Source organism: Hibiscus syriacus, unplaced genomic scaffold, assembly GCF_006381635.1.
Source record: "Hibiscus syriacus cultivar Baekdansim isolate YM2019G1 unplaced genomic scaffold, ASM638163v2 tig00003721_pilon, whole genome shotgun sequence".
Lineage (NCBI taxonomy): Eukaryota > Viridiplantae > Streptophyta > Magnoliopsida > Malvales > Malvaceae > Hibiscus > Hibiscus syriacus.
The window spans coordinates 2,262,000-2,286,381 of record NW_024061981.1 but is presented as its reverse complement, the minus strand read 5'-3'; the positions used below and the strand labels follow the sequence as shown (position 1 = coordinate 2,286,381).

Here is a 24,382-nt window from a genome sequence, read left to right as displayed (position 1 = left end):
CAAAAGTTGATTTTAGAAAGCTGAAATCATATCTGAATAAAGATAGAAAGTTTTCATCGTTTGGAATCGGAAACACGATATAGAGTAGTTTTGTTATTATGTGGATAAGATAGAATATGGTGAATAGGTGTCACCATAAGAATGTTAAAAAGATCTAATGACGTGATGATTACGTATAGAAGAAATCAAGGATAAGTGCATCAGTGACAAGTGTATAAGATGTATAAAGTCAGAGCTTATGAGTTTGAAACGAAGTGATAGTATAGCGCATAAACAAGAGTATGTTTATGATAAGGGTTTGCAGTTAAGATGGAAAGAGTTAGCATTGGCTAACTAGAGTATGTGATAAAAATGTACTGGAATTATAAGATTATAAGATATTGTCAGGATATGATAATCAGATCTGCAATGGATATGGATATAGTTACATATTTGGATCATAGTAATGTGGTATAGTAAAGGAAAAGGAAGTAAGAGTTTGTATATTTAAGTAAAGCTGAGGATGGATAAGAAGAGTTTGAGAATGTGTATATCGATGATCAGATTATAGGACACAGGAAGTCAGAATGTTGAGTTTGAGCAAAAGAAATTTCAGGATGTATGAGAATAGATGTGCAATTGATAAGTTGAGTAAGCGAATGTAGAGATAAGTTAGATTGGAAAGGATCTATATGATTGGTATAATAGGGCTTGTTCCCTAGATTGAAAGAATGTTATTATCTAGCTATCAGAGTAAAGGTGCTGGAGTTATAAGATTGGAGGAAAGATAAAGTGGAGTTAATTGATTATGATGTGAATTTGAATATAGTTGTATGTTCTGAGCAGATAGCTATGATGAAGACACTGAGATAAGTATTCGCATGGAACCTTCAGGAAGGAAAATACAAGTATAAGAAATGATAAAGAATGAAAGGGATTGATATTAAAAGGACAGATACATTTTAATATAGAAATAAGACAAGTGTGCAAGGTGATGTGAAAATATTGTTTGACTCCTTAAAGTATATGTTTAATCACATTGAAGAAGATTTAAAGTTGTGTTTTGGTCAAATGATGATGAAATATAAGTTTGGTATGGTTATAAGGTAATTAGAGAGTTATGAAGAAATAGATGGATTTATGATATAGAGTGATGAGATGGATGTACTGTCAACGTGATGAGTGACATTATATGGAATTTTGGAAAGGTCAAAGGAAAAATGCATAGTCGAATGAGAGAAAAGACAACAATGGATTGGTATTACTGGTTATTGTTTATATAAGCAACAGAAGAGGAATGTATAAACGAAAGATAGTTGGAAAACTTAAGGATTGAAAAGTAAGTTTCTGATGATGACAAGAAAGAATAAGTCAGGGAAGCAACATAAGAACATTAGAAGATATGTTCTTACTAAGATGTTCAGTGAAAATTCGAGGACGAATTTTCTTATAAGGAGGGGAGATTTGTAACATCCTCAATACCGGGTTAGTGATCAAATTGTAAAGTTTCAGAATTTGATGACTAAAGTAGAAGAATGAAATAATGCAATGATTATTTGAATATATATTGAAGGTTATTTAGTAATTATTAATGGAAATTAAGGGTTAAATGGTCATTTGACCAGAAAGATTTTTATATTTCTTTTAAAGGTAATATAAACGTGGGAAATTTGAGAAACATCCAGAGTTCTCTTCTCCTTTCTTCTTCTTCATACGTGGGAGAGCAAGGCAAAGGTAAGTTTAATTTCAGTTGGTTAATTCTTGAGTTTTAAGCTTAGTTTTGATTCTTTGGGTATTAAATAAGCTTAAGGAAAGCTTATATGGGATTTAAACAATAAGATAAAGGAATTATGAAGGAATTTGCAATATGAGTTTTAAGATGAAATTTTGAAATGGTATGGTTGTTGAAGTTTTATGGATGAATTTGACTTGTCATCAATCTAATTAAGAAGTATGAAGTGTTAGAATTGGAATTAGAACACATTGAAAATTTGGTATGATTCTTGAATCTCATATGGAAGAAAGGATTTTGAGGTTTAAGATGAAATAGATGAATATAGATTGGTTTAAGTATGTGTACTAGAGTTAAGAATGAAAAAAGGGATGATATATAAAGTGTTTGAGAGGAAATAAAGTAATTTTTGAGTTAAAAATATGATTTCTGGGCAAGGGGAATCGGTACCCATTCAAGGGGAACCGATACCCCTTCAAACGAACATGGAATTCCAGAATGCCAGAGGGGAACCGATACCCCCACAGGAGGGAACCGATTCCCCCTAAAGGAAAAATGTGAATATTGGTTTAATTAGTTCGTTTAAGTTGCTAGTATCCAATTACAAGGTGTAGGTATCTAATGATTGCCTCAAAATGTACATTTATGTAGATTCTGCGCGTAAAGCGATTCCGGAACATTTGGCAAGTAAGATCGATCAAGGGAAAGATAAGAGATTGAAATTGACTAGTGAGGCCAAGGTGAGTGCATACTAGTGATATGTAGTGTTTAATGGAAATAAGACTTGCGATGAGTCTATTTCCTAGAGTAATATGCATGAAGTCATGGACATGATTATGTGTGGTTATAATTATATGTGATTATCTGTATTACATTGATTGTATGTATGCATGACTAAAAATAATGATATGCTTGGTATATGCTATATGATGTATGTAAGACTTTAATATGTAATAACGGAAGAACAGTAAATAAGTTATATGATAGAGTCATAAGAAATGAAATGAACATGAGAGAATAAGATAATCAAGTATAAGTTATATGATATGGTATAAGTGATTATACGAGAAATGTTAGAAGACTCTAAGAGAATAGTATGAATTTGAAGGCATAAATAAGGACACATAAGTAATATAAGGAAGATTGATAAATTAAAGGAAACTATGGTGTATGTATTATAGTGAAGAGCTACAAAGTTTTATTAAAGAAGTATTGTGGAAGTCATGAGAAATTGAACTAAATAAATAAATGGTTTATGTAAGTGGAAAAGGAAAATGATATAAAATAAATGGAAATTATTTATAAGATAGCATGAGACTAATTGAACATGTAATATAAACTTTATAAAGGAATACTTGGGTAAAATCATTATATGATACAATTATAGAGTATTACTATACAAATTATATTAAAATATGATATATGAGAATATGAGTAAGTTTATAGGATATTGATAGGGCATATAAGATATTTAAATGTATGCTGATATGAAAAAGGGAATACAAAGAAATGGAGCATAAGGTAGATAATATGATATCTGTTATTATATATATATGATATATGTCATCAGGTAATATGAAAGGACTCTGAAAATTGATATAAAATACGTGAAAGTGTTCTAGGTGTTTCTATATGTTATATGAAGTATATGATCTTATGTAAACAAGATATGATAAGTATGTTTACATGAATAAATGTGATTGGGTGAGAAATGATAGAAATTATATGAAAACATGATATATGTGACATGTGAATTATATGGAAATGATCTACGTGTAAGTGAACTATGTGACTATGTGATAATATGAAAAGAAGCTATGTGATACGTGATATGTGATACATGAATTACAAGTTTATGTGAATATTTGAAATGAAATAAATAATAACGCCCATGTTATGTGTCATGAGAGCTAGGGGTATAGTTGGCATGCCAAGAGTCGAGGGTCTACGCGGTCCTTCGGGACATATGTATATTCTTTGGAACATGTGTGAAGTCTTGAAAGACACATACTTGATCCCTAGTATATGTATATGATTCTTAAGGAATAATATGTGGTCCTTATGGACATTATTATATGGCACTACGGTGCAATTCTACGCGGTCCTTCGGGATATATATATATTCTGTGGAACATGTGTGAAGTCTTGAAAGACACATACTTGATCCCTAGTATGTATATGATTCTTAAGGAATATGTGGTCCTTATGGACATTATTATATGGCACTACGGTGCAATTCTACGCGGCACTTCGGTGCAATTATACGAGCTGTGGTGACAGCATTAGTGCACAACCTCTATAGACATATCAATAGTTCTCACATATACATGGGCTAATCCAGAGATATGAACAAAATATGTTAGTGGTATGAGAAATGTTATAGAAATGATATGATGTTGTGTGTGTATAGTGTTTGATTGAAAAGGTTAACCATAAAAGTATGTGATTACATGATAAATGTTAATGATGAATTATGTGTATGTATGTATTTACTGTAATTAATCTGATATGATTTTATATGATACGAAGAATGCATGGAATTGGTATAACATGATAGAACAGAACATGCATGTATTGATATATGTTATAAAGTCCATTATAAGTTGTTATGCCTCACTAAGTCTTTGACTTAGCGTGTGATTGTTTCACACGTAGGTTTCGAGAAGAGTAAAGAGTAATGCGGAACAAGACAGGTCAGTTTTCCTTACCAAATGTCAGATCAGAAAATATAGGTACTATATATAGAGTGTAGTTGGCATGTAGTTTAAAGATATAAATTGTATGAACTCTGATATATTTTGTAAACGTTTTGAATAAGTTAAATGTTATCAAAGTTTTTAAATTACTCACTATTTTATACGAATAAATGTTTGAAAAGTCAATGTGACACTTTGGACTCGTATCTGGGTCGGATACGGGTTGGGGGTGTTACATTTAATGGTATCAGAGCTAAGGTTTAGCCGATTCTCGGCATAAACCGAAGTCCAAAGGGTCATAAAAGGTGTACATGCCAACATAGATTGAAAAATTTCTGATCTGATAGTGTAAGGAATATGTTGTCTTGCTAATAGAATAAGAATAGTTTAATACAGTAGAAATCCGATCGTGATAATTTTGAAGTAAGTGAAAGGTGATATTCCTGATTGTGATAGCTATTCACCTGCCCTGGCCAGACAGGATGAAGAGCGGATACCTCAGGAAATGCCTAGTAAGATCAAAAGTTGATTTCAGAAAGCTGAAATCATATCTGAATAAAGATAAAAAGTTTTCATCGTTTGGAATCGGAAACACGATATAGAGTAGTTTTGTTATTATGTGGATAAGATAGAATATGGTGAATAGGTGTCACCATAAGAATGTTAAAAAGATCTAATGACGTGATGATTACGTATAGAAGAACTCAAGGATAAGTGCATCAGTGACAAGTGTATAAGATGTATAAAGTCAGAGCTTATGAGTTTGAAACGAAGTGATAGTATAGCGCATAAACAAGAGTATGTTTATGATAAGGGTTTGCAGTTAAGATGGAAAGAGTTAGCATTGGCTAACTAGAGTATGTGATAAAAATGTACTGGAATTATAAGATTATAAGATATTGTCAGGATATGATAATCAGATCTGCAATGGATCTGGATATAGTTACATATTTGGATCATAGTAATGTGGTATAGTAAAGGAAAAGGAAGTAAGAATTTGTATATTTAAGTAAAGCTGAGGATGGATAAGAAGAGTTTGAGAATGTGTATATCGATGATCAGATTATAGGACACAGGAAGTCAGAATGTTGAGTTTGAGCAAAAGAAATTTCAGGATGTATGAGAATAGATGTGCAATTGATAAGTTGAGTAAGCGAATGTAGAGATAAGTTAGATTGGAAAGGATGTATATGATTGGTATAATAGGGCTTGTGCCCTAGATTGAACGAATGTTATTATATAGCTGTCAGAGTAAAGGTGCTGGAGTTATAAGATTGGAGGAAAGATAAAGTGGAGTTAATTGATTATGATGTGAATTTGAATATAGTTGTATGTTCTGAGCAGATAGCTATGATGAAGACACTGAGATAAGTATTCGCATGGAACCTTCAGGAAGGAAAATACAAGTATAAGAAATGATAAAGAATGAAAGGGATTGATTTAAAGGATCAGATACGATAAATATGGAAGTACAGAGGACAATTTTAATATAGAAATAAGACAAGTGTGCAAGGTGATGTGAAAATATTGTTTGACTCCTTAAAGTATATGTTTAATCACATTGAAGAATATTTAAAGTTGTGTTTTGGTCAAATGATGACGAAATATAAGTTTGGTATGGTTATAAGGTAATTAGAGAGTTATGAAGAAATAGATGGATTTATGATATAGAGTGATGAGATGGATGTACTGTCAACGTGATGAGTGACATTATATGGAATTTTAGAAAGGTCAAAGGAAAAATGCATAGTCGAATGAGAGAAAAGACAACAATGGATTGGTATTACTGGTTATTGTTTATATGATAAGCAACATAAGAGGAATGTATAAACGAAAAAGATAGTTGGAAAACTTAAGGATTGAAAAGTAAGTTTCTGATGATGACAAGAAAGAATAAGTCAGGGAAGCAACATAAGAACATTAGAAGATATGTTCTTACTAAGATGTTCAGTGAAAATTCGAGGACGAATTTTCTTATAAGGAGGGGAGATTTGTAACATCCTCAATACCGGGTTAGTGATCAAATTGTAAAGTTTCAGAATTTGATGACTAAAGTAGAAGAATGAAATAATGCAATGATTATTTGAATATATATTGAAGGTTATTTAGTAATTATTAAAGGAAATTAAGGGTTAAATGGTCATTTGACCAGAAAGATTTTTATATTTCTTTTAAAGGTAATATAAACGTGGGAAATTTGAGAAACATCCAGAGTTCTCTTCTCCTTTCTTCTTCTTCATACGTGGGAGAGCAAGGCAAAGGTAAGTTTAATTTCAGTTGGTTAATTCTTGAGTTTTAAGCTTAGTTTTGATTCTTTGGGTATTAAATAAGCTTAAGGAAAGCTTATATGGGATTTAAACAATAAGATAAAGGAATTATGAAGGAATTTGCAATATGAGTTTTAAGATGAAATTTTGAAATGGTATGGTTGTTGAAGTTTTATGGATGAATTTGACTTGTCATCAATCTAATTAAGAAGTATGAAGTGTTAGAATTGGAATTAGAACACATTGAAAATTTGGTATGATTCTTGAATCTCATATGGAAGAAAGTATTTTGAGGTTTAAGATGAAATAGATGAATATAGATTGGTTTAAGTATGTGTACTAGAGTTAAGAATGAAAAAAGGGATGATATATGAAGTGTTTGAGAGGAAATGAAGTAATTTTCGAGTTAAAAATATGATTTCTGGGCAAGGGGAATCGGTACCCATTCAAGGGGAACCGATACCCCTTCAAACGAACATGGAATTCCAGAATGCCAGAGGGGAACCGATACCCCCACAGGAGGGAACCGATTCCCCCTAAAGGAAAAATGTGAATATTGGTTTAATTAGTTCGTTTAAGTTGCTAGTATCTAATTACAAGGTGTAGGTATCTAATGATTGCCTCAAAATGTGCATTTATGTAGATTTTGCGCGTAAAGCAATTCCGGAACATTTGGCAAGTAAGATCGATCAAGGGAAAGATAAGAGATTGAAATTGACTAGTGAGGCCAATGTGAGTGCATACTAGTGATATGTAGTGTTTAATGGAAATAAGACTTGCGATGAGTCTATTTCCTAGAGTAATATGCATGAAGTCATGGACATGATTATGTGTGGTTATAATTATATGTGATTATCTGTATTACATTGATTGTATGTATGCATGACTAAAAATAATGATATGCTTGGTATATGCTATATGATGTATGTAAGACTTTAATATGTAATAACGGAAGAACAGTAAATAAGTTATATGATAGAGTCATAAGAAATGAAATGAACATGAGAGAATAAGATAATCAAGTATAAGTTATATGATATGGTATAAGTGATTATACGAGAAATGTTAGAAGACTCTAAGAGAATAGTATGAATTTGAAGGCATAAATAAGGACATAAGTAATATAAGGAAGATTGATAAATTAAAGGAAACTATGGTGTATGTATTATAGTGAAGAGCTACAAAGTTTTATTAAAGAAGTATTGTGGAAGTCATGAGAAATTGAACTAAATAAATAAATGGTTTATGTAAGTGGAAAAGGAAAATGATATAAAATAAATGGAAATTATTTATAAGATAGCATGAGACTAATTGAACATGTAATATAAACTTTATAAAGGAATACTTGGGTAAAATCATTATATGATACAATTATAGAGTATTACTATACAAATTATATTAAAATATGATATATGAGAATATGAGTAAGTTTATAGGATATTGATAGGGCATATAAGAATATTTAAATGTATGCTGATATGAAAAAGGGAATACAAAGAAATGGAGCATAAGGTAGATAATATGATATCTGTTATTATATATATATGATATATGCCATCAGGTAATATGAAAGGACTCTGAAAATTGATATAAGATACGTGAAAGTGTTCTAGGTGTTTCTATATGTTATATGAAGTATATGATCTTATGTAAACAAGATATGATAAGTATGTTTACATGAATAAATGTGATTGGGTGAGAAATGATAGAAATTATATGAAAAAGATATATGTGACATGTGAATTATATGGAAATGATCTACGTGTAAGTGAACTATGTGACTATGTGATAATATGAAAAGAAGCTATGTGATACGTGATATGTGATACGTGAATTACAAGTTTATGTGAATATTTGAAATGAAATAAATAATAACGCCCATGTTATGTGTCATGAGAGCTAGGGTATAGTTGGCATGCCAAGAGTCGAGGGTTACGCGGTCCTTCGGGACATATGTATATTCTTTGGAACATGTGTGAAGTCTTGAAAGACACATACTTGATCCCTAGTATATGTATATGATTCTTAAGGAATAATATGTGGTCCTTATGGACATTATTATATGGCCTACGGTGTAATTCTACGCGGTCCTTCGGGATATATATATTCTATGGAACATGTGTGAAGTCTTGAAAGACACATACTTGATCCCTAGTATATGTATATGATTCTTAAGGAATAATATGTGGTCCTTATGGACATTATTATATGGCACTACAGTGCAATTCTACGCGGCACTTCGGTGCAATTATACGAGCTGTGGTGACAGCATTAGTGCACAACCTCTATAGACTCACATATCGATAGTTCTCACATATATACATGGGCTAATCCAGATATGAACAAATATGTTAGTGGTATGAGAAATGTTATAGAAATGATATGATGTTGTGTGTGTATAGTGTTTGATTGAAAAGTTAACCATAAAAGTTGTGATACATGATAAACTGTTAATGATGAATTATGTGTATGTATGTATTTACTGTAATTAATCTGATATGATTTTATATGATACGAAGAATGCATGGAATTGGTATAACATGATAGAACAGAACATGCATGTATTGATATATGTTATAAAGTGCATTATAAGTTGTTATACTTCACTAAGTCTTCGACTTAGCGTGTGATTGTTTCACACGTAGGTTTCGAGAAGAGTAAAGAGTAATGCGGAGCAAGACATGTCAGTTTTCCTTACCAAATGTCAGATCAGAAAATATAGGTACTGTATATAGAGTGTAGTTGGCATGTAGTTTAAAGATATAAATTGTATGAACTCTGATATATTTTGTAAACATTTTGAATAAGTTAAATGTTATCAAAGTTTTTAAATTACTCACTATTTTATACGAATAAATGTTTGAAAAGTCAATGTGACACTTCGGACTCGTATCCGGGTCGGATACGGGTTGGGGGTGTTACATTTAATCTCAAAATCCTATCCTCTACATGAAATTCAAAAATCATACCAAAATTTCTACTTGTTCTAAATTTATTTCTATCACTTCATATCTCTTAATTAAATCATTGACAAGTCAAATTTAGTTTCAAAAATCCACTTATCAACTCTTTCCTATAATTTCATTTTTAAACTCGTTGTCTTTAATCTCTCCCAACTCTTTCATCTTATGGTTTTAAGACAACTTAAACTTTCCTTAAGCTTAAGTATCACCTAAGGATCATAAACTAAACTTGAATTCAACACTTAACCAACAAACATGGAAACTCACCTTTACCTTTGGGGTTCCACGGTGAAGAGAAAGAAGAGTTTTCTAGAGACTTTCTCCTTTAACCCTCATTTCCCACATGTATAAATATATCCTCCATATTCATTTTTTTAATTAATTTTTAGGTCAAATGACCATTTTACCCTTCCATTTCTCCTTCTTTGATATTTAATCCTATACAAAATTTATAATATAAGTCCCTGAACTTTTCAAGTCACTAACTCAACATTGAGGATGTTACAACACATCAACATATTATTTTGACACGTGTCACTATATAATTGGAGAATTATTTTTAATTATTTAACCACTAGGCTAACTACCCCATATGTAATTATATTGGAAACTCTTATATATATTGTGTTTTTTTATTATTTCACACAAACACATATATTAAATTATTGAAACAAATCTAATAAATAAATTATATTTTCACAAATATATATAATTATAAGTAATACAAGATTTATAAATAAAAATGATTTTAATATTTTTATATTTTTAAATTAGATTAATTTATTCATTATTTTTAAATAATTATATATGAGTTATATTCACAATTCATTAGAGAATCCAAAGTTAAAAAAACAACTTAAATCATAAAAAAAAATATAATATGAATCTTAACTACTTTTTTCAATTTTTTTAAAAAAATCACTTCTAATTTGCTTTATATTTATAATCATTTAAAAATAATTGTGAAAAAGAAAAAATTAATTTAATTTAAAAATATAAATATACTAAACTTATTTTTATTTATAAATCTTATATTACCTATAATTAAATATGTGTGTGAAAAATATAATTTATTTATTAGATTTTTTTCAATAATTTAATATATGTGTACGTGTGGAATAAAAAAAAGAACAATATATATAAAAGTTTGCAATATAATTATATATGGAGTGGTTAGCCCGGTTTAGGTGCACTAAAGGTCTTTGGTTTGAAACTTCCTGGTAGCAGCATTTTCACAATTTGTTTTCCTTTACACATTAGAATTTATAAAGTCTTAGAACTAGGGTAGTGGAGTAGTGTAGCCTTAGTTTAGGTTTTTAACCCATTAGACTTTATTCCTTCTCGTAGCTTGCTACCGTTGACTATTGTGTATCATTCTCTTCAGGTTCCCTCTTTTTAAATTTAGTCGGGTCTTACGTTTCTGTCTATATGCAGATATTTTAATGCGGGGATTTATTTACAGGGATTACTTCCCATTACAGACGTGCATATGAGGATTGCATATGAAGATTGTTCAACTATGTATTTATTTATTTATTTATACATGCATTGTATTTTATCTTTATCTTTAATTTGCTGAATGTCGAAGGTCTTCCACGGAAGCTGCTCTCAACCCTGGCGTTGGGGGCAGCCTACTACCCTATCTCCCCTTATCTCATTACACATGGAAATAGGGTTTTGTTGTTGTTGTTTTCCTTTACACACATTTCGTGACACGTGTCACCACCTGGTTGGTGAATAAAATTGTTAAATTAAAATTAATTAAAAAGTAATTCTTCAATCATATGGTGACACATCTAACTTGGAATACGTCACAATAATATATTGACATGGGACATCTCCGGATTGGAAGATTAATTATTTTAAATTAAATTAAAATTAGGACTAAACTTATAGAATGTGTAAGTATTAATAATCAAACATATAATTACGCCATTTTTAGTAACAGACAGGTCGCCATCTCTGTTAAAAATTAGAGGAGAGTGGCTTGAATGAGCCATCTAAAAAGTTTGGTGTTCTTTTTAATCAAATTGAGACATCGGTGATCGAAATGATTTTTTATTATAGTTTAGTGGTCACTCGTGTAGTTTACCCTAAGAAAAGAAATTACCATTGATATAAATTACATTAATTAAGTTAATATTATTTCAACAAAACTTTCTATAATATATATTAACACCTTACGTTTTCTCATGGCACGACTTTAGTTTTTTTTTTTTTTGGTACAAAGCTAAAAGGGGATGATAAAATATACCATATGAAAGACATACTAATTTTATCATATAAAAAAATTAAAGATGCTGGTAAAATATATCAAATTCAAGAATGAAATATTATTTAAAATACCAAATAAAAATCTTTCAGAAGAATAGTAAAGGTGTGAGTGAAGCAAAATTTTTGGCAAGATACTCCTATAAATCCATATCAGTACTGAAAGTGGGATCCACTCAAGCAATATCTGGTGAGTGGACCCCACTATCCGACCCACCTGACGAACGCAGGGAAACCCTAGCTCGACACGTCGGTTGAATCTCTGACGTAAAAACAAATCCCTCCCTCCCATCGCTCGTTTAAAGAGTCTGCCCTTTCTCTATGTGGGGTCGCCTCAAAACCTAACGCTCTCCGATGACTCCTAAGATGGCGTTTCACGAATATTCCGCCACCTCTGACCGGAACAACTCGAACGGTAACTCGGTAGTCGCCGAACATTCAACTCCCAATACCCAACTTTCTCTCCCTACCAGGAAGCTCATTGCTTTCAGTTCTAAAGATCGTCACACCAAAGTGAATGGCCGTGGCCGTCGTGTTCGGATGCCGGCGCTTGTTGCGGCTCGGATCTTTCAACTGACTCGAGAACTCGGCCATCGCTCCGATGGTGAAACCATCGAGTGGTTGCTTCGTCAAGGCGAGCCTTCTATCATTGCTGCCACCGGGTCAGGCACCACTCCTGCATCTCATGAAATCTCTTGTGCATCTGGACCCATTACCGCTTCTTCGCCTTCCGAATATTGTCAACTGCACCCGGGTGGGGTTGGTAGCGGCGTGTTGTCGGGAATGTTTGCCTTGACAGCGCAACCACAGAGTTACCGATTGGACTTGTTCCAACCAGTGGGATTTCAGTATTCAACTATTGGAAAGAATGCGTATCAACAAATGCCGTTTACTGCATTACTGTTTCAGCCGGCAGCGGCGGTGGAGGAAGAGCAGCAGCAGCAGGAGGCGGGAGAAGAGCGGCGTGTTGTCGGGAATGTTTGCCTTGACAGCGCAACCACAGAGTTACCGATTGGACTTGTTCCAACCAGTGGGATTTCAGATATTCAACTATTGGAAAGAATGCGTATCAACAAATGCCGTTTACTGCATTACTGTTTCAGCCGGCAGCGGCGGTGGAGGAAGAGCAGCAGCAGCAGGAGGCGGGAGAAGAGGAAGAAGAAGAGAGTAGGAATCAAGAGTAGAGATCTCAAAGTAAAGACATTAGCGACATGGCATCTATATAATGTATTATCGACTAGTATTTTCAATGGTTTCCTTCTTCGTTCTAAATAAAATGCTGAAAATGAACCCACCATTGATAAAATCCATGAGACTCTGAGATCTTTTTTCTTCTTGTACAGAAACTGGAGACTGAAAATGAATCAATAAAGAACAAAGTATTGGTAACAGCTGTTTGATCTTTGGATTTATGTCATGCATGAGCCTGCCATGGAAAGTAAAATTTTATGCCATAATGTTTGTGTTTTCCCCCTCTTTACAATACAACAATGATGATATAGGCAAGTCAGAGACGAAATTAATGGAAGCTTGGCTCATCTTTGCTGTGTTAGTTTCCAAAATTCCACCATTTTTTCTTCCTTGGAACCTCGGCTGAGGGAGGATCTACAAACATCAACCAACCAGACTTCAGCAATATTTAAGGAATTATTCTGAACCCAACAATGAACATGAAAATCTCTTTCCAAGTACAACCAGCATGAAAAACTATCTGAGCACTGCTGGACTCGGAAAGAAAAATCAACGTTAAAAAAACTCAACTCGATTTGACTCGTAATTTTATAAACTCAAATTCTAATCAAGTTATAAAATGCAACTTAAATAACTCAAAATTTTTTAATAATTAATGGATTGATTTTCAAGTCCGAGTCGAGCCTCTCAACTCTACATGCCATATATATTGTGTATGAAAAATTATGATGAAATATATATGTATATTGTATATAGAAACTCGTTTAAATTGAAATCAAATAATACCATAACATTAAAAATATTTACAATTGAGTATAAATAAAAAACCAAACAACTCTACTCGAAAATTAAAGTAATTATGTGTGCAAGTAAAAGAAAGAGGAAAGTGTTATATGATCACCTCCTTGACAGAAGATCGAGTTGTAGTGAACTTCGGCCCAAAAACTCAAGAAAATGACTGCATCAATAACATAAGAACATGCTAGCATTACAACAGGGTTCGTTCATTGATGTTATTACTTGTACAAGTATCATTTTGGTTTTGCAAAAAGCAGTTGCAAACTAAAGGAAACAATACATTTTGAAGAAAATAACAACAGAAAGCATTATTACATTCAATCAGATGAAAAATGCGGATGGAACAAGAAATCTCCAAAATTCAACAAGACAAAAAGGAAAATCTAAAAGAAGCAAAGGTCTGAAATCTTACCGCCTTTCGACGTATGGAAGTTCGGAAGAATCTCGATGTAACAAGTGTCCTTAAAGGAAGTTATGACAAAAATTTTCCGACCATACTGCCAAAAAAGGTAAAACGTTTGCTAGTATTACACATTGAAGAATGCATGGATACGTTCATGTCAGAGAATCAAAAGAAAAGGAATTAGGAAGGGCAAACACATTGTATCATGATATTCACACAATTTCTTTACTTGTTTAGAAAGTGAATGAAAATGCCCTTAGAACTACATTCAGGCAAGTCCTGTAGGTCAAGAATGAGGAGAATATCCATTGCAAGAAATGAACCGATAAACAAAACAAAAATCGACAATTGCAAATAAAATTACGGTTAATTGGGTAGTCGGAACACAAGATTCTTAATGCATACCACGTCTGCTGCAGCCTGCAATGTAACATGATCACCCCACTCTCCACTCCTGGAATCATTCATAATGAGTGTTAACAATAGCTGTTCTTTTCCCAAAAGCTAGAAATATTAACAGCAAGTAAAGAAGATAGTTTAAAAACTTGGACATCTTCTTCAAATAGTCAGCATAATCCATGGGGACATATCCTTCATATGTCTCTGGGTTAGATTTAAGCTGGCAAAACAAGCTTCAATTAGTTAGCTATAGTCATTATACCTTAATAAACAAATTTAATTTCGAGTGTAAGCCAGCATTTCATTCCGAGACAACAAACCTGATTCACAATCTGTCGTCTCACATCTTTGTGATTGTCAGGTGTATGATATAACTGATGCGCCAGAGCACGGAACTGGAAAAGCAAAAACAAAAAAAAAAACCATAAATATCATAATCTAAAAAACACAATTCAAACCAAAAATAAAATAGCACACCTGACAGTTGCCATCTCCTTGAACCTTCAGCTCAACAAAACCGTATAGCTGCAATCTGTATAGAAAAAGAAATATATCTAGCATTAGCCTTAAGCAGCCAATAAAACCGAATTAACATGCCAACCAATAACACCTTTCATGAAAAAAACAGTAAAAAATATTACCTGCTCAACAACCTTTCATGATCAGACATTGCTTCATCAATTGATGGTATTTCACCATTGATTCTAGGGATATGCTGCAATAAACAGGGTTAAATACATCTGAAGAAAATGGCAGAGATGCAGGGACATATGCATTAACACATCTATGAAGAATTTTAACTCCAAGACAGAACATCACATGCGTGGACATAGAAGTAAATAACAGAGAAAAATGGCACTTTTAAAGGTACACTTACAGGAATAGGAATCATCTGATTTAGCCTCTTGCCCGCTTCATCATCGTCGAGCAAATAGCCCTCGGTCAGCTCTAAAGAGCCAGAAAATTTCTCTGAATCACTGGGGCTAGAGCAGGAACTATGTGGCACCAAATCATCAGATTCATCATGGCCATACTCATAGCCTGTACGTTGTGGCAAAATAAATACTAATCAACGATAAGTAGATAAATACCATAAATGGAAAAAATAGGCAGGGAAAATTTCTGGCCACCTGAATAATAGTCTGTTAATGGAATATGCCAATCGTGAGGTTCACTGGACAATTGTGACGGCTGTTCCTCAGCATGGGAAAATTCAGAAGCTTCTGCCACCGCAAGATGTGAGAATTCTTCCTGAAGGGTACGAGCGATTACCTCATCATTCTCTATCTGGCTGCTTTGCGAATCAGTATAACCTCTATAATAGTGAGTGTGATGATATATGCCTCCAGCATCATGCTGCATCATGTCACTGCTATATGCACAATGGTAAAAAGGGTCACCCCCAAGAACCCAATGCACGAAATCTGAATCTTGCTGATACATAGCCATTAACTTCAAGTAATACTTCCAATTAAAAAAGCTTGATCATCACCTGTACAAATAATTTTCAATTAGATTTTTGTTCACGCTGAAAAGCAGCTCAATATCCATATTCCGTGCATGCAGAAACAACTCAAAGCAACTGCAATTACCCTGGAAAATCGAAGGATCTGCTTCAAGCATCAAATTACGATACTCCAGAAATATATTCTCAACCAATTATCTACATGACACCAAGTTCTTCACATAACTGCTATTATTAATACTATGTGAAAGTTCATCAAAATCAACCTTGAAAAAAATATAGTTAAACCGATTAAAAGTAGTAGCAAAAAGAAACCAAAAATGGTCTTAATAAACAAATGATGAGTTATCAGTTCACTTCAATTTAAGGATGCATACTCCATCATATACTATTAAAAAGCAAGCATCATTCCTTATGAGTTAAGAATCCAGATAACCTTGTCTAAAAAGAAGTATAAAAGATAGTACTATCTTTTTAGACTAAACCCTAAATTGGAATCAACTTTATCAAAAGCCAAAACCAAAACTAGATTTTTTTTAAATGTTTGTTTTAATTGATTTCCATTATACTACAGAATAAGATCGCATTAGGCATCTAAGTTTAGTTGCGGAATCAATTGTATTATCTTCTAAAGTTCAAAAATGGGAAAAGGGGGGAAAACTTACTTGTCAATAGTCAAATTAGATCCGATTTCTTCATTTACCCTTTTGACCTAGATTACCATTCAATCGTATCATACTTTCCACATAAAATCCCATTCCCAATAAAATAATGAAAATCTAATGGGTAAAACTTGTGTGAATTCTCTAAAAACTCTCTTATTCATGCCTAGACATAATTTGCAGTTCTCCAAACAGATACCAAAACCAAAGCTTTAAAATTAAACAACCTTAAAAAACGAAAAGAAAAAAGCACCCAGAATTCAGAAAACACTGACAAACAGTACCAGTCAAAACCCAGAACTTTGTGATAATTTCCAAGTCAAATTCAATCAAAACAAGAGTACAAATATATGCAATGAATAATAACTCACCAAACCGGAAAAGCTTGAAACCTTGGTTTCAAGATAATAAAACAAGAAAGAAAGTCATAGGATGAACTATTGCTGCACTAATAGAGACGCAAGATAACGATCAAAAGTAGATTTTTTTTAAAACCGAGAAGAAGAAAAGAATCAAACCATAAATGCAGCCTTATTGTCACGTATTTATAAACTGTTTCCCGCGGATGTTAATTAAAAGCACGAACAAACGTCAATCCGACCCGATTGCATACGGACGCCCCTTTTACCGTTGGATCCGCCATTCAAGCAGAGATGATTTTGACACCAATTTTTATTATTGTTTAAATTCTTTAAGAATCTCTGGCGAAAAACTTAGTTTACGAGGAAATGAACGGTTGGAGATGAAACAAGTTACGAGATCTACGGCAGTGATTACGAGATTTTAGTCATGATTAGGGTGCTATGACGGTTCTGACCCTTCCTTTGAAAACAATTTATAACTGAAGCCGGAATTCAATTAACGACCACAAAGGGTCCAAAAACTCCAACATTCGCCTCCTCACAAATTAATTTTATTATTTTAACCGACGCATGAAAATTACAGTAACTGTACTTAATTAATATTATAAAATATAAATTATTAAAATAAGGGTAAATTACTTTGAATACCACTAAACTTTAGACCTTATATCAACTTTACCACTAATGTTATGCCATCAAATCGTTAACGACAATATGATGTGGGCATTTATTTCCACTCAACTTTAGTTTGTGTATTAATTTTGTCATTAAATCTTAAAAGTTTTGAATTTTAGGTTCTAAAATTTTCAATCGATATTGATGTTCAACCATATACTATTATTGGTTATCTTTCACCGACAAGATCTATACATTAGCATTTTTATTTCACTCTTTTTTTCCTGTGGTTGAATTGATTTTTCATGAAAACCATTTATATTGACTAAAGTTTATTTAAAGGTTTGATGTATTTATATTCTGATCTCCTCTGATGACAATCCAGTGAGATTAGTTTTAAGGTAGGTTATTCGTCTTCTTAGAATAATGCTTTTCACCATTCAATTTCCAAACGAACATTCGAAATCCTTAAATTTGAAAAGATCCCTAAATTCTAAAATGATAAATTTTTTGTGTTTAATTTCATTTTTATTAAATTGAAAGAATCTAAATAAACAAAATGATAGGGGAGGATGATACCAATTCATCAGTGTATAGAGTGGCCATAATATAAACAGAAGATTTGTGATTTTTTATGATTGCCATAAATAGGCGAGAATCTAAACTTCGATGAAATAGATGATGGGATAAAATAAGAAAAAGGTTCAATTCAAAAGTATTTTTATTTTTATTTTTTAGAATTATTATTTAAAATTAATATAATTAAAATAAAATTTTAGTTATAGTTGATGAGCCAAATGAGATATTACTTATTCATTTTAATATGTCACATTATTTCTTTAACAACAGCAACGTGTTTCTCGTTTTATAATAAAGTTTAAAATTTAATGTTACCTATTAATTTTAATATATTACATTATTTTTCTAACAAAAACTAACAATGTGTTTCTCATTTTATAATAAAATTTAAATTTAATGCTCATTTTATATTTTAAAAAGTTTAATGCATAAAAATATTATTTTAAAATATTTTAATATTTTATTTTTGAACTTTATCTAATAAAAGTATTTTTTTCTTTCCACGTAACATTCAATTGTTAATATGTTAATGATGTAGTAAAATCAAATTAAAATTTAATAATATAATACAATTGATTTGAAGTTTAATGATAATATTAATATAAAATTTAAAATTTAATCTAATTTACCCTTAAAATAGTAACAGTCTTTAAAAATTGGCACCGTCACCGAGATATGATTAATAGTTGAACTTTTGCACTAAAATATTTAGAATGGTGGTGTTGAATTTGATGGTTGTCCAAGTGGCAGTATATATTCAATGACCGTCCAAATGTTGTTGTTAATTTTCCAAACTCTAAATTATATAATACTACTTGTCATTTTTAAAATGGTTAGAAAATTAACATTCATTTATGTTTTATTACATCTACATCCATCGTATTTGAAATATTGGTTATTATTATGCAAAATTCAAATGCATGTTTCTTGTGAATTTCGTGTTATGCGAGAGTAATAATTCGAGACAATAATGGAACCTGAGAAAAAGTAAAAGAAAGAATCAAATTCTTTATAAGTAAAAGAGAATAAAAAAGAAATAAAATCCTCTTTATATTTGATCTTGTGATCGGAATCAGTTAAGGCTTATCGCTACATAGTTTCCTTAAGACAGATTTTCGGCCACTCCTTGGTGCTCAAGATCTTTTGATCTGTCTCTCAGGATACAACAACTTGATGATCAACAATAGTAGCACAACAGTAGATATCACAAACTTTCATTGCCTTTGACTATCACGGGAAAAACTAAGGAAGAAAAGAATAATTTCTAAGAATGAGAGAAAATATTTTCAAGAGAAGAAAACTTCTTGAATTCTAATATGTGTAAAAAACTGAAAGGTTTGCTCAATATTTATAGGGAAATTTCGAGAGAGTTTTACTCCATCTAAATCTATTTTAATATCTAAGTTTAAAAAAAATATCTTTTAAATTTAAAATATCAAACAGATATACACTCCTTCAAATTAAATAAATATTATTTAATTTACAAATGGCTCTGAATTTAATACAAATATTAAATTCATCAATGTAATTAACCCTATTTTCTATCATTCCCCCACATGAATGGAATTGATAATTTAATCAAAATATTTTGACTCGATGTGGTGATAGCCTCTACGACCGATAATTGCGTAGGATAGGTAGGTTTCCTCATTTGAACCTTTCCTTGCAAAATTATATTTACTTTATTGGTTAAACAGTAGACACAATGTCCTTGAATTGTTTTGCCATTTGTGTAAACGCTGACATGCTTCTCACAACTACCCCTCTGACAAGAATTTAGTTCTCATGGGTATGTCCCTAAAGCTATGAGAATCGGTTGGTTCTGCAAGAGTTTGAAAAACTATGCTCCATAATCTTCTTCAAGCGGTCCCACTTCACTATCACATAGGTGACTTATGTTAATCGGCTCACCGCAACACATAATGGTCGTTAAAAGCTTAGCCTGTACCACTTTGATCACTGATTATATCATAGGAATAAACTTGGGGATAAGAAATCCCCACAGTGACCGTACATGGGTTATGCAATTAGGTTGTCTATTTGAACCTAGATCTTGGGATTTTCAGTCAACAAGGTAGGGTTTTCCTTCATATAACACCTTTAAATTTCATGGATTTTAGTCTCATTCCTTTAGATGTTTTCTCAACTTGATCTCAATTTAACCCTTTGGTTAACGGATCTGTGATGTTATCCTTTGATTTTACATAATCAATAGAGATAACTCCATTTGAGATCAATGTCTAATGGTATTGCATCGATGATGCATATGTCTCGATTTACCATTATACATAAAATTATGTGCTCTAGCAATTGTTGATTGTTTCTCACAGTATATACATACTGTGGGCATAGGTTTCAGCTATTTTGGAATATCCTCAAGAAAATTTCGAAACCATTCTGCTTCTTCTCCCGATTTATTTAGAGCTACAAGCTCAAATTCCATTGTGGATCTAGTTATAATTGTTTGTTCTGAGGATTTCCAAGACACGGTTCCTCCTCCTAAAGTGAATACATATCCACTTGTGCCTTTCGTATCCTGAATATCAGATATCCAATTAGCATCGAAGTATTCTTCTAAGACCGTAGAATATCTAGAATAATGCACCTCATAATCCCGAGTATGTCTAAGATATCTCAGTATCCTTTTAATCCCTTTACAGTGATTTTCACTTGGATTGCTCGTGTATCTGCTTAGATTGCTCACAGTAAAAGCGATGTATGGTCTCGTAGAGCTCATGATATACATTAAGTTGTCTATGACCCTTGCATATTCCACCTATTAAACACTTTCACCTTGATTTTTAGAAAAATGTACACATGCTTCTATTGTAGTTATAGCCATACCAGAATCATCCTCGTTAAATTTCTCAAGGATCTTGCCCACATAGTGTGATTGTGTTAGAATAAGGCCTTCAGATGACCTTTTAATTTGGATACCTAGAATTGTATCGGCCAATCCCATATCTTTCATGTCAAATCTTGAATTTGACGGAATTTGGTACATTTTACCATTTCATTGTTACTCCCAACAATGAGTATGTCATCAACATATAAGCATAAAATTACATATCATATATTTGTATTTTTGTCATATAAACATTTATCACACTCATTTATCTTGAAGTCGTTGTCATCATGACACTATCAAACTTCTCATGCCATTATTTTTTATGCTTGTTTAAGTTCAATCAAAGACTTCACCAACCTACAGACTTTTTTTTCTTGACCTATAACTACATGACCCTCAGGTTTTCCCATGTAAATTTCTTCATCAAGGTCCCCATTCAGGAAAGTAGTTTTAACATCCATTTGATTTACTACTAGATTTCAAAAAGCGGCAATTGTGAGTATCATTCTTATAGATGCTATTCTTGATACAAGATAGTATGTATCAAAGTATTCATGGCCTTCTTTTTTTCGGTATCATCTTATTACAAATCTAGCATTGTAGTTATCAATTGTTCCATTTGCTTTTATTTTCTATTTGAAAATCCGTTTAGAATTTAGTGATTTAATATCTGGAGGAAGATCCACTAATTCCCACGTATGGTTCTACATAATGGAATCTATTTTGCTCTTAATTGCTTCTTTCTATAAGGTACCTTCAGAGGATCGTATAGCTTCACTATACGTGTGAGGTTCAACCTCCAACATAAAGGTTTAGAAGTTTGGTCCAAAGGATTTTCCAACCCTTGTCTGTTTACTCCTTTTTGGTTCTATCTCAGTTTCAGACTCTTGTTGATTATCTAGACTATTCTTATTATTAGTCTCTAAGGTTCGTTTTATTAAACTTTGATCAAATTCCTTAGATTTGTAAGGAAAAACATTTTCAAATAAAGATGCATTCTTTGATTTCATTATCATGTTCTTGTGAATCTCATAATTATTTGATTCATACACAAGAAATAGATATGCATTGATATGTTCTGCATTTCCTATGAAAATACAATCTACAGTTTTAGGACCTATTTTCATTTACTTTGGTTGTAACACCCTTGACCTGTACCTGACTCAGATATGGATCCGAGGTGTCACATTTGACTTTTCAAAACATATGAAATTCACAATAGTTTACAAAAATCTTAATAATTTACATAAATATCCAAAAATAACAGTTTACAAAACTGATCAGAGCATTTCAAGTTAAAAGTATAATACATGCCCACAGTTTACAAAATGAACAAAAACCTACGTTTAACTTGTTCTGATCTGATCTTCAGAAGTATACGCTATCATCCTCCTTAATCAATCTTCAGCTCTCTTCAAACCTACGCTTGAGAAACACACTTTAAGTCGATGACATAGTGAGGCAATACAATAGTGCTAATTTATTAATATAAATCTTATTTGTTTCATTCAAACTGTTTTACAAAGAGATTTCTTAATTTCCATATCAAATGTATACTTATGAATAATTATACTTTATATGTCTTTGTTCCAATTGCCTAAGGTATACTACTGAGAAATCTAGGAATTTGAGTACTATAAGGTTGTGCACTAATGATGTCACCACAACTCCTAATTTGCACCGAAGTGCCACATAATTGTCCCGAATGACTACATAATTTGCACCGAAATGCCACATATTTGTCTCGAATAACCACATAATTATCTCGAAGGACCACATAGACCCTTGACTCTTGGCATGCCAACTATACCTCTAATCCTCATATATATACATTGGGCTTTTAATCACATAATTAGGTTCAATCCTTATTCAAAGTGTTTCTTATTCACATAGCTTCTCTGTCATAGAGTATATTCACATTCACTAATTCGAAGTTCATATTCACATGTTCAAGGTTCATATTTTCATAACACATAGCCATAAGACATAGTTTGTAAAAATGGAAATTGAATAAAACATTTAATAGAACATAAAATAAATATAAAGTTTTCGATTGAAAACACTCAGGTTGGCTTATCGCAAGCCTTCCTCAATTCTATTACGAAAAAAAAAGTTGCACTCACATTTGCCTCACTAAAGTCTAATCCAAATCCTTTCAAGCCGATATTCGAAATGACAATCTGATTGGAATTCAATTACGTTCAATCACTAGACAAATAATTTATATCGAATCATAATAACTTGATATACAAGAAACCCTGTATTTTATTTCATGGTTAGAGGTATCGGTACCACCCTAAGGGTACCGATACCACCCTTCAGGGGTATCGGTACCTACGTATGTACCGATACCACCCTTCAGGGGGTATCAATACCTACACATATACCGATACCGAATTTGCATTCGAAGTTGCAAGGGTATCGATACCTCCTCAAGGAACCGATATACACTTTGCATTCGATGTTTTAAGGGTATCGATACCCTCTTTAAGGTACCGATACCCATCCCTCAAGGTATCGATACCACTCTCAACAAGTATCGATACAACCCTTACAATTACTCCTATTAAACCCATGAGGTATCGGTACCTGTTCATAAGGGTACCGATACCCTAAGCCCAGAATGACCATTTTCACCCCGAAAATCACTTGAAAATCCACCCAAAACTCTCCTAAACATATACTTTAAGTTTATAAACTCACCTTTATACATTCAAACTAACTTGTGCACATTTATAACTCTCAAACATCCCAAATTCTCATTTAAACACTTGAATCTTCAAAATCAACCAAATTTTCAAACATGATATTAATCAATTCTAACACTTCTAACCCTTCAATTAGACTATTGACAAGACAAATATCTCATTAATACTTCAAAAACTACTCCATATCAAAGTTTCAACTAAAAACTACTCCATATCAAAGTTTCAACTAAAAACCCATTTTACAAATCCATCTCTAAAACACTCATTTTGTTGATTTGATGCAATATAAGCTTTCCTTAAGGTTATATACTAACCAAACTTCCATTATCAACCAAAATATTAAAGTAAAACTGAAAAATTTACATTCCTACCTTGAATATAGTCTCACGTAGAAGAAGAAAAGAGAAGGGAATGTTTCCAGACTTTGCTTTGCTTTCTCCCCAA

The 24,382-nt window shown here is 32.2% G+C and overlaps 2 protein-coding genes and 1 long non-coding RNA gene across 4 annotated transcripts; 2 read left to right on the top strand and 1 right to left on the bottom strand.

The window, feature by feature from the left end:
* Nucleotides 1-8,889: 8,889 nt before the first annotated feature.
* LOC120182018 (OVARIAN TUMOR DOMAIN-containing deubiquitinating enzyme 10-like) lies at nucleotides 8,890-17,288 on the bottom strand. Of its 2 annotated transcripts, XM_039187042.1 has the most exons (13): nucleotides 17,185-17,256; nucleotides 15,830-16,179; nucleotides 15,577-15,740; nucleotides 15,341-15,414; nucleotides 15,177-15,231; nucleotides 15,020-15,094; nucleotides 14,846-14,919; nucleotides 14,706-14,754; nucleotides 14,310-14,394; nucleotides 14,001-14,057; nucleotides 13,424-13,513; nucleotides 9,893-9,899; nucleotides 8,890-8,901 (listed from the first exon to the last, which is right to left on the bottom strand). In XM_039187042.1, exons 2-11 carry the CDS (start codon nucleotides 16,146-16,148, stop codon nucleotides 13,458-13,460), a joined length of 1,008 nt encoding a protein of 335 aa, XP_039042973.1. In that variant the 5' UTR covers nucleotides 16,149-16,179; nucleotides 17,185-17,256; the 3' UTR covers nucleotides 8,890-8,901; nucleotides 9,893-9,899; nucleotides 13,424-13,457. The 2 variants fall into 2 exon arrangements, with proteins under 2 accessions (XP_039042973.1, XP_039042982.1); XM_039187051.1 differs by lacking the exons at nucleotides 8,890-8,901; nucleotides 9,893-9,899 and having other exon boundaries at nucleotides 13,289-13,513; nucleotides 15,830-16,191; nucleotides 17,198-17,288.
* Nucleotides 11,985-22,715, top strand: LOC120182041. Its single transcript, XR_005521801.1, has 3 exons — nucleotides 11,985-12,008; nucleotides 14,291-14,456; nucleotides 22,704-22,715. It is a non-coding gene; the product is annotated as an uncharacterized LOC120182041 (long non-coding RNA).
* On the top strand, nucleotides 12,227-13,138 carry LOC120182032 (transcription factor TCP11-like). Its single transcript, XM_039187061.1, has 2 exons — nucleotides 12,227-12,756; nucleotides 12,951-13,138. Exons 1-2 carry the CDS (start codon nucleotides 12,263-12,265, stop codon nucleotides 13,090-13,092), a joined length of 636 nt encoding a protein of 211 aa, XP_039042992.1. The 5' UTR covers nucleotides 12,227-12,262; the 3' UTR covers nucleotides 13,093-13,138.
* Nucleotides 22,716-24,382: the final 1,667 nt, after the last annotated feature.